The sequence below is a fragment of the Heterocephalus glaber genome, unplaced genomic scaffold (genome assembly GCF_053883595.1).
Source record: "Heterocephalus glaber isolate CG9 unplaced genomic scaffold, H.glaber_assembly_v1.0 deba00001555, whole genome shotgun sequence".
In the NCBI taxonomy this organism is placed as follows: Eukaryota; Metazoa; Chordata; class Mammalia; order Rodentia; family Bathyergidae; genus Heterocephalus; species Heterocephalus glaber.
In genome coordinates, this window is record NW_028258346.1 from 15,124,273 (window position 1) to 15,135,881 (window position 11,609).

The 11,609-nt window shown below is 42.2% G+C and overlaps 1 protein-coding gene across 1 annotated transcript in view; it reads left to right on the top strand.

Moving 5' to 3' along the window:
• The window catches only part of Slc30a8 (solute carrier family 30 member 8), a 195,914-nt gene extending 184,625 nt beyond the window's left edge, over positions 1-11,289 (top strand). The window contains 4 exon segments of the mRNA XM_087190739.1: positions 1,811-1,930; positions 3,250-3,407; positions 9,899-10,231; positions 10,659-11,289. Of these exon segments, the coding sequence (XP_087046865.1) occupies positions 1,811-1,930; positions 3,250-3,407; positions 9,899-10,000 (380 nt within the window). The 3' untranslated portion in view covers positions 10,001-10,231; positions 10,659-11,289.
• Positions 11,290-11,609: the final 320 nt, after the last annotated feature.

The window sequence follows — 11,609 nt, forward strand, 5'->3', positions numbered from 1 at the left end:
ACAACTATTCCTCTGTATGGATACACTTGCTTATGATAGACATGACAGTGGTGTAATTGTGTATGTATATTACATATACATATACACATAATTGTACATATGTATTTTAACATCCATATATCTGTGGAATAGTTCCTAGGCACTGTATTGCTGTTTTAAAAATTAAGGACATTGTAAAATAGATAGCATACTGACATTTTTACCAAAGATAACTTTCTAGTTTCTTTCTCATTAACAACATGTTTATTTCCTAACATCTTTGTTGTCACTGGCTATAACCAAATTATGATTCTTTTAAAATCTGAAACATTACATTTTATTGACTAGTCCATATAGTTCTTAGGGGTATTTAATGAAATAATTACTATAAATTAAATATTTAGCACAAATTTTAACCATAGTAGAGCCTCAATAAAAATTTATTATTATTGTTAAAATATAACAAATTTCATTCATGACTTTATATGTGTTCTATGGTTAATCTGAGACAAGAACTCCTTTAATTTGCTTCTGATACTCTGAGCTTTTTGTTGCTTATCAAGTAAAAGACCGTGCTCTTTGTTAAGTGACATGAAGCTAAACTTTAACTATAGAAACTCTTGAGTTATCCATAAGAAGGAAATCCCATGAGTTAAGTTTCTTAAATCCTGAAAAATGAGAGCTAAGGGGTCCTTATTTCTTTATGTAGGCGGATGATGGCTCTAGTTGTTCACTGCAGTCATCTGGGAAGTATTTAAAAAGTACTTATGTCCATGCCCTCCATAGCCAGAGATCTGGATTTCATTGTCTGATATTTGGGCAGCTTTGACATGTTGTACATGTAACCAGGCTTGAGAACATGCAAGGCAGAGTTGCCCAGGGTCTCATAGATGTTAGTGCAGTGTGAGCTTTTACACTGAGCTGGTTTCACTTTAACTGTTCTGGCTTTTCAGTCTGGAAGTAGCCAGAGCCACTGTCCTTAATACTTTTCACGTCCCCTCATCTTCTATAAGACAAACAGTGCAATGTTTGAAAAGAGTGATCACCTATCCTTCAGCCTTCTGTTCTCCAGGCTGGAGACATCCAGTTCCTTCAGCCCAAGAGCAGCTGATTAGCTGTCAGGCTCCGCCCTTTCTTGTGTGACCCACAGTGTTGTTTTAGAAATAAGGGTGGCAGTGCAACTACTTGATCCTGTGACCCAACACTGAGTGCTGACTAATGTAGCTAAAATAATGGAAAATTTACAAACCCAACAATGAAATGACCTTATAATGTCAGGATTCCCTATTAGTGTAGCTCATTAAATGACCTGTTGGATAACCAACATTTGTGTACTATCATCATTTAAAAGAACAGATATTATCTGAGTTGGTTCTCAAAATAATTCTGTGATCTACATGTTGTTCTTATTGCTCTTATTTTACTGTAAATATGCTGAATATCAGAGAAGTTTCACAATTTGTGTGAATTCAGAATCACTGCAGTAGAACATAGAATGCTAATCCAGGACTTATTTCTACCAAATCCCTGCTGTTTTATTTTGCTTACAGAGTAGGTGTAAAGACAATTAGGAAAAGCACAATTAGTTTACTAATGTACTCTGATTGCAGCTGTTGGCTATGGCATTGTAAATTCCGACAGTATTCTGTCTGTGAAGTTTTGACTGATGGAAAATCCTTTAACAAAATCTGGTTTGTAAGTGTTTGCAGCAAGCTAGAAGTTGGAAAAGGAGAGAGTGAGTCTGTGCTTAGCTGAGAACTCTGCTGGTCATCTGCCCATCTGCACGAGCTGGTTCTAGTTGAGTAACCACAGCCCCAACCCTTTTTGTCAGGTGTACCCAAGGGCCTGAACTACAGCGGTGTGAAAGAGCTCATCTTGGCATCTGTGCACAGCCTACACACCTGGTCTCTAACAATGAACCAAGTGCTTCTCTCTGTTCATGTTGCCACAGGTCAGTGAGTTTTGTAAACATCCTGGACAAGATTCGGTCCTTGTCCTGAAAAGTCAGTAATTTCTCTTCTCCTTATAGAGCTGTCCTTAGCGTCTATTGCCTGTCAAAACAACTATGAAGTGTGTTGCACTGCCAAGGGCCTTTGAAAACCAATCTGCTTATCAATGTCATAGCAACAGGGATATGGATGACATCCTTGGGGCTGACTGCAGAGGGTAGAGACATGGAGAGATGGCACAGAGGGAGGAATCCCCCGCCCCCCTCAAGGTCTCAGACTGGAAATTCAGCTGCACACGTTGGGCATGGTGCCCTATCAGTCAAAATAGTAGAAATGAGTTAATCAAGAAATCCCGATCACTTCCTGTGTGCAGCGTGTTTTGCCTAACACTGAAGATGGAAAGAGGAAGGAGAACAGGCCCTACCCTTAAAGTTGTAGCAAGCTAGCAGGGTGCTGGTAAGAATTATGATAGGTCCTCTGCTGGGTAGTTAGGAATTCTGTGATCCTGTGAGACAATTCTTAGGGTATCGAGTTTCTACTTCAAACTACATTTTCCAAGTAGAAGGTGACTGTGTTTGTGATGTGTCCTAGGGCTGGGAGAAATAGGAAGTGGGAGGTCTGTCACGGCCTCAAGAGAGAGCTAAAGCTGAGGATGATAGGTTAGGCTGCCATAAAGTGAATCAAGAAGTTACTTAGAGGTGGGGGACAGGAACACCAGGGACGCCATCTGAGAACTGTGCTTTTTCAGACAACTTCTTCTGTGAGGGCTCAGGTTGGGCTTTGGGGAATTCGCAGCTTTCTGTGCACCAATATTTCACCATAAATGCAGGACGGTAGTAAACAGTCAGGTTACTGTGAAGGGGGCTTCCCACCCTCCTGATACCATTTGGGACAGGAAAAAGGATGGTAGAGAGGGATGCAGCTCTGAGAAAGGTCTGCGGGGAACTCTAAGTCCCCTGTCACTGGCCTTGATATAAATTCTAATTAAATCCAAGGGCTGCAACCCAGAGATCCCAGAGGGCTGGCGGGCTGGGCTGTATAGAAACATTCGTTCTCTCTTGGCTCTTCCCAGGCTTCTCTGTCCTTCCATACTCCGCTCCTAGCAGGGCCAGGCTCTAAAGGCAGCAGCAGGCCGGCAGAATTCCCATAGTGATGTCCCCCTGCCTCATCTGTGTGACCAAGATGCCTGTCAAGACAGCGTGGCTCCTGAGGGCTCTGCTGTCCCCATTCCACCAGACCCATGACAGAGCCCTTGAAACTGCAGCCCTTGCTTGCCCCTGTGGGAGATCAGTGCTAATCTCACTGTGTTCCTTACCAACAGCGACCAGCCAGGACAGCAGATTGCTTGGAGAGGGGTGGGCAGAGCCCTCAGCAAGTTTCACCTTCCACTCGCTCACCATTCAGACACCGACTGCCTTTTCTATGAAGAACTGTGGGCCTCGGGTGGCCATACGGTCAGCTTTTCTACGTAAAATCCAGGTAAAAGAAAAATTATGAAATTGCTGCTTTTTGGATGTTTTTCTAGAGTATAACTTAATAATTCAGGAAATGAAGAAGCTCAGAGAGGCATAGTACTCATTCCAGGCCACCTGGAAAGTAATTTAGTCAAAGAATTAAGATTAAACACTCTCAGGTTTTTAATGATATTGGACTTGTGTTCAGTTATTGTACTAGGATATTAAGATATGCCACTTTACTTCATTCTAACAACTTTGTGAAGTTGGAGTTAATTCCTGTATTGTACAGATAGTGTATAAATCTCAAAGAGGTTAAGTAATTTAACCAATGCTCTTTAATTTTTCATTAAAAAATATTTTAATGGTGCCTTCGGTCTATGCATTGGTGAGTATCTTAGTTTCCTGTCACTATAACTGAATCCCATAGACAAATTAATTTAAAAAGGAAAGAGGTTTATTTGGCACATGGGTCTGAAGTCTGGGTAGTTCAAAATCAGGAGGATGCATCTGATGAGGTTTTCTCTTACTGGTGGGAGCTTGCCATAGAGACCCAAAAGTGCAGAAATCACAGGTAGAGAGTGGCTGAGCTCCCTGGGTTCTTTTCTTATAAAGCCATTGCCCCTTTGGACCAATGCCCCTGCTTTGTGTCATCTAACCTTGCCTCAAAGGTCCCAACCCAAATACCACAGTCAGATTAAATTTCCACTCTCCAAATACCAAATGGGGGTATTCAACTTCAACATGAGTTTTTTGGGGCCTGAAACAGTTTAGATCTACAACGTCCTCCAAAGCCTCATGTGCTCATTGGTGGGGCTTTTGGGTGGTGATTGGATCCTGGCAATGCTGTACTCATGAATAGATAGTGCACTGATGCATTTATAGCTGTACTCATGAGTAGATAGTCCACTGATGCATTTATAGCTGTACTCATGAGTAGATAGTCCACTGATGCATTTATAGCTAAATGTTTGGAGGTGGAGCCTGATTGGAGCAGTTGGGTCCCTGGGGGTGTGGCCTGGAAGGACATATCTCTCTTTCGTGCCCTCCCTTCACCTTCTCTCTGCTTTCTGTATGCCACAAGATGAGCAGCTCTCCTCTGTCATTTCCCTCTGCCATCCTGCCCTGTTTTGGAGCCAGCTGACTATAGACTGAACTCTACTAACCATAAACCAAAATAAACTTTTCCTGTTGTAAGCCGTGGGTATTGTGTTTCAGCCATGAGAACAATGACTAAGACCGGACCATTCACGCAACAGCAGTGAACCCAGCCAACATGGTTTTTGCTCTCCTGGAACTCTTTTCTTTTAGGGCAGAGGCAAGCATTGCATAGATAAATAAAGAATATACTACATGTTGGGCTGGGGATTTAGCCCAGTGTTTCTGCCACCTGCCTCACAAGCGCAAGGACCCGAGTTCAATCCCCGGTATGAAACAAAACAAAACAAAACAAAAAAGAATATACTCTAAGTGCACAAAGTGACACGAATAAAGAAAGACTGATTTAGATTGAGGGAGGTTCACGGAGAGGTTCTTTGAGGAAATAGTATCTGTATTGAAATGTGAAGGAAAAGAAGGTCCTAGCCAAGTGAACTGTGGGAAGAACCATGTTCTAGAAGAAGCAAGAAAATGAGTGGAGAACCTGAAGAACCTGGTGCATCTGAGGAAGGCCTTTGTGCTGAAGGATACACAAAGTAAGGGCTGAGTTAAAATACAAGAAGGACATAAGCCAGAGAGAGAAGCAAGGCCAGTGAGGAAGGAACTGAGAGCCAAATCTGTTTTATCCTCACCTATCCATGCTCCCTCTGTGGACACTTTTGTTTTAGACCAAGGAATCTGTGTTGACAATCAGCCTTTATTCCAGAAGAGCAAGCAAAAGCCTAGTCTACCTTCTCCAAAACAATGAGATGAATAAAATGTTGAGTTTAAAAACAAAGGACTGAAAGTGCTTCCTTGATGTATCCTGTCCATCATGGACAGAAAGTGCTGTTCCCAGGCAGCACTTGTCACAAGAGTCTGGCTAAAGAAAGGAAAAACCTGGACTAATTGAAATGACTGTGGGCTGAGCCACCCAAAGACCTTTATCCAGGCAGCTCTGTCACACCATTGGCCATGGCGCTACGGAAGAGAGGAGTGGTGTGGGTGAAGAGGAATGTGGTGGAGGAATGAACATGAGGGAGAATCAGAAAATGTGGTTTCCATCACTTTCTGCTTCCTTCTGGACCTCTCACCTTGAACTCGTTCTCACTGTCTCTGGGTTTCTGATCCTCACCTGTTTTAATGTGGGATTTCTATCAGAATTACATGGGATAATAAATGTAAAGAGCAGTTTCTTTGTGTGTAAGTAGAGTGTGTACCAACTGTTTCCCCCTTCCAATCAAGGGTTTCTCAAGCTCCACACTATTGCTGTTTTCATACCATGTTGTTCTTTGCTGTGAGCAGCTGCTGTGTGCTTTGCAGGTTGCTCTACCCACTAGCTACCAGATGCACTCCCCACCCCTAGTTGTAACCGCCAAACACACACACGAATGCACACACACATGCGTGTGTGCACAGCCTATAGGCTACTACAGGAGAATGGAATTTGCTTGGCTTGTGGGGATTTGGAGCTTGAATAGCTACCTTTTCCCAAAAAGCCAGAGGGAAAGGAGAGGTAACTTGTGGCTGCTTCTCTCCTGCTGGGTCCACTTCTGCCCACTTCCCGTTAGGCTGGAGGTGGTTTTCAATATGGTGCATCTGAGACTAGGCCATTTCCCTGGGCTCAGTTTTACTACTATACAGGGACACCTGCTGCCATGCTTTTCTTTCTCAGTCCCTTGACAACTGAACTAGGTAGACTCTGTCTCTGAGAGCTAGGCCCAGGCATGGTTCTCCTCTTCCCGACTCCTCTGAGCCCAGAGATGAGAAGGTAAATTAGACCAAGGCTTTCTCCGAGGATCTGCCCAAGTATTCCTCTCTCATTTCCTCTCTGCACGGGGAAGGTTGACTGGACTGTTCTTAAGATTTCAGTTCAAATAACAGAAAAGAAATGGAAGGCTCACTTCAGGCTTCAGCCTAGGCAGTGCTGTTTGAAGCCATGAGACATTTCCCTGGGTTATTGGATCCTGACTCAGATATTCATCAAGTGGCATTTTGATTTGTATTAGTTTATTATTCTTTGGGCTACTTCTCCCAGGTTCCTCATGGGGAAGAAGGCAAATGGCAAGCCAGGACTCTGTCATTGCGAGTCCTTGAATATGTGGTACCATCTCCCTGTTCTCTAAACTTCTGCTCTTATTTGGAACAAGGAAAAAGAGCTGCTTAGGAGAGGAAATAAGAAGTTCCATTTTGAATATGTTAGTTTCGAGGGTGCAAATGTCCATCAAATGGTTAGAAATTTAGTCACAGACCTCCGAATAGATAATTTCTTGGGTTTTTCTTTCCTAGTCTAAATTTGGACACATGCACGAATATGCAGGGAGTTCCTTTAAAATTAATCTTCATTTCTTTGTCACAACTTTTGAACAAATCCCATCTACTTTTAAACTCTAACTTATTTATTAACAAGTTATTGACCTATTATTAAAATTTGATAGAGTCACTATTCAAAAGAACATATTTCTGGATATCAGGCTTAAACCCTGGAACTCACCAAAGAACATGGCTAGAGAAGGCCAGAGATTGTCAAGAAGAGAACACAAAAACATTTGAGTTGACCCTTCAAGTTGGTGTCACTAGAACCCTCAAGGAATAATAAAACAGGTGCAATTAATTAATTCAGTCCATCAACCTGATCTGAGCACCTGCTTTGTTCTGGGGCTTGTGCTTGATTCTGGAGGAATCAGACACAATATCCATTGCCTTCTAAGCCTTGGCTGTAACTCATCCACCTGTGAAGAATAAATTAAAACAAAGTTTTTTGGGCCAACATCTGGGAAATCCCGAGTCAGAGGGTCTGGTTTGGAACCTGGACTTCTGAATTTGTCTGTTACTCAGAGATAACTCTGAAGAAGAGCCAGCACCTTCAAGAACCTCAAGCATGGAGGCCACTGAGGAGCAGAGCCAGACACATACCAGACTGTGGCAGCAGCATCTTGAATTGCAAGGATGTGATGGGAGATGAAAGGGAAGTGATGAGGATTGATTAGCTGGAGGAGCTGTCAAGGCTCCTGTCACTGAGGTGGCAGCCAAGCCGGGCTTTGGATCAATTAGGAAGGTGCTCTGAGAAAGATGAAGAGCAGGCCATTCTAGACAAAGGGGAGACAGAGCACAAGCACACCTAGTTTATCTGTTTGTGTGTGCGCGCGCATGTGCGAGCGTGCGTGTGTGTTGATGAGGATTGAACCCAGAGCCTCATACATTGCCAGGCACATTGGTAGGCTGAGCTACACCTCCAGCTCTTTCTTTAAAAATTTGTTTTGAGCCAGGGTCTTGCTAGATTGCCCAGGTGGTCTCCAACTTGCAATCTTCCTGCTGGATTGCAGGTGTGCACACCACGGTGACTGGCATGCTCCTGTTGTTTTTTTTTAATTTGAAAAGGAAATCACAAGTGGTAAAGACACCTGTCAAGTCTGTGATTTCTGAAGATATATGATTGTTGCAACTTTATGATAATTAATATTGTAGAGAAGAGGATTCATATCTTAGATGATTTTTATGTCATTGTCAGCCTCTAGCATGGCTCTGGAAACTTGGCAGGCATTAAAATTGCTGGAAAAATGGCTCTCATACTAGAGGTGGAGTTTGTGGTTATTTTTTTTACTTACATTTGTATTTTTCTGAAATTTAGAGGGCCAAGCAAATGTTGACTTTGATGGAGGAGGTCACATCTGTGCCATCTCTGTGAATCAATCAGCGCTGCTGAAATGTGACTTAGCATTCTGCTGATGGCTTTCCTTGCTCAGCAGTGACAGATAGACTTGTCCCCCACCCCAGTGAGCACGCTTAGGCAGCCAGGATCAGAGCTGCTGAGACTGCTAATGTGTCCCGCCACATGGCTCTCAGAATGGATAGGACAGTCCATGCCAAATCATCTCTTCTGTCTCCAGGGCCCACTGAATGGTTCTGGACATCCATATTTTAGGCTGGACAGGGGCCTGAAGACCAGATGACCTGACAATACACAAATTCTAGTACAATTGGTTGCTTTTACTTCATTTAACAAGTATTAGTTAGATTTGATTTATCAGAAATATGCTGAATGTCAGGTGATCACAAGAGAGGGAAACTAGCTTGTCAAGGAAATGAATTGTCCCAGGATTTCTACCCACTCCTGTTATTTCTCTGAAATTCTACTTCTTTTAGTTGGCTGGGTCGAAAGTCTGGATGGTAAAGTGCAAGACAGTCTACAATGAAGATTTTTAGAATTTTAAGATGAAAAAGCAGATGCCACCAAGGGACACTATCCACCAGGTTTAAAGCTCAAACTCTCCTGTTACTTCCTCCTTCACCTGGTGCCATTGAACTCAGTGGAAGAGTGCAGTGGAATTCTTCACTTTAAGGCACTGTATTCTCCTAGGTATCAACATGTTAATAACCTTTCATGTCTTTCAAAGTAACATACTTCATTCTTCTAAGAACTAAAATCAGGTCAACTTCACTGCCACCTCTATCGTTAATATGCTTCTCCATAACCCAGCACCCAGTTAAGATTTATTGAGAGATCTATGGTGAAGTTAAGGCCCATAAAAGAAATTGATGTGTTTCATATGTTTGGTTACAGATGGAAAATGGGCATTCTGAAGGACATAAAGGAGAAAATGTTTATACATTGAGCATCAGTTCTCAAGTTAGATCATCTGGGTTTGAATCTTAGGTCTTCCTTTATTAGCTATGTGACCTCGAGCGACTCACTTAAGTGGTCCTGTGCTTTCTAAGCAGTAAAATCTCCCTCTTCAGCTATATGAGTATTTAATAAATTAGGAAACTTAATGGGGTTGGACCTGTGCATATAGCATGTAGTCAGCAAGCAGAACACAGTAACCATTATTTATCAGTATAGGCAAATTGGATTCGTGTATGTGATCATAAGCTTTTAAATCTTCTTAACTTTTAAGAGCTTTTGAGTTATTGACACAACTCTCACAAAAGAGTGGCAAAATTATTGGTGAGAATTGAACAGCCTTTTTTTTTTTTTAAGACAGAGCAATTGATACTTGCTGAGATAAAGACGATTGCTCAGAAAGCATTACCTAGCAAGGGAGCTGCGGATTAATTACAATAGTCCAGTCTCTTTCTGATAGTGTCTGAAAACTTCTACTTTGCTCTTGAAGTGGAAGTTGAATTAGCTGCTCAAAGTATTTTTATTAACAAAAAGTACAACTGTCCAGTCCAAGGGAGACAAAGTCAGAGGTCTCCTGGATCTCACTCTACCTCAACCAGCTGTAGCCAGGGGCCATTTCCTTCTTTTGGTTTGTAAATTGCCAGTGGCAAACTTGGGCCACTTAACAGGAGTTAAATTTTGTGAGCCACCGAAGACCTTTGGCACACTGGTGTCAAAAAGAGAAAGTCATGCTCCCAGGCACACTTGTCTTACAGATTCCCGGAGGATGTTGCTGTCCAGCTCCACCCCATCCAGTGAGATATGATCCAGACACCCTGCACAGACAGACAAGCCTCATTTTCCACAGTTGTCTCTAAAGTGCCTTCAGGAGATGGTTTTCTCAGCGCCTCTCCCTGCATTCCCTGCTTAGGATCACAGGGCAACCTGTTTAAACGACTAATTGCAGAAATCATTAAAGGCACCAAGCAAATGTTGTCTTTGAATGCCCATCTTCCAAGTTTTACAAGTCTTGCTCAGCTTGACAGTGATGAGGCCACTTAACAGTCCATGCAGGCGGATGTTAAAAAAAGAAGAAGAAGAAGAAAAAGGTGACCATATGTGGTTCAGTTTCCTAACTTTCAAATTTCACACTTAGCGTTTGTCATTTTGTTACTGGGCACCTGTTTAAATTCTATTTTAAAACGTTAATGCAAGTTGTTTCGAATAAAATCAGGAAAAAGAGAGTGCAGGTTAAGTTGATCGTTTTATCATTGAAATTATGGCAGAAAATATTTTGCACGACACCTGTGAGATCTGCAGTGAGAACACACTTGCCCACCTCAGTCTTTTTCTGGGAGGAGAGAACCTCGTTTGGGGAACAGATTGGTGTGGGAGACAGGGAGGAAGGTCTCAGCATCAGGGGCACTTTTGAATCATCTCGATCATGGGTGTGAGACCCCAGTGCGGGAGGCGGATGGTGGCTGGAGTTAGTAGCCCTTGAGAGTTGTAAAAAGTTGTGCTTCTTCAACCCTACAGGCCAGGAAGCGATGAGAGACGTGGAGCTGAATTGCACCCCTTCCAGGGGTATGGCTCAACTCTGGAGACGATGCATCAATATAATTGCCCGACATTTCCTTTCCTTTCTTCAAAGGGGGACCCATTGGCTAAAAACATAATTACCCTATTTGCAGCCTTTAAAACTGTATGGGTGCAATACTCAGTCTAATGGGTGCTGGCAAGTGCTATTTTCCTACATGTGTAGAATTGGTGAGTATTTGGGGGTATTGAAGAAAAACAAAAGACACACATTGTCCTGAAGATATTGTAAACCATGGTGAGTTAACCCAGACAATGGAATTAGGATCACATGGGAAGTTTGGGTCTTTTTTGAAGTTAAAGTGCATTTTCAAGTGGGAATCAGTAGAGATTTCATAAACTGATGCCTTCTTGCTTTTCCATATCCTCTCCCATTTTTCAGCGGTGAAGATGAAATTTTATTTGACATATTTATGGGATTAATGACTAAGAATCTCTTACTATAGTATTCTCTTCTCCAAAATTACCCTGGGAATGGCCAAAGTCCACGATCACAAAATCATAAACCCATATGTCGGTGTGTCTTTAGAGCAATACTTTCTATGAATAATTAAAAGCCCTGAAAGATGAAGCCCCTTATATTGATTTCTACCTTTTCATGTTCAACACCTTGTATTATTTTGTTGGGGAAAGGATCATTCAGATTCCCCTGGCTCAGTAATTCATAAACAAGAAGCTATTTTTCTTTCCACCCATTCTCCAATCCTTGTATACATAAAGCCATGAAGCAGATTTTTCATAATCTTTCAGGGTGACTAAGAAAACAGTTCTGTGAGAAGCACTGTGCACAAACATTACTGACAAGGAGTTGCGATTATTTTTCCTCTTTCTATTCCTCATCCTTCTTCTTCCTCTTATCTGCTGAATTTTAAATGGCCTATAATTTGCCAC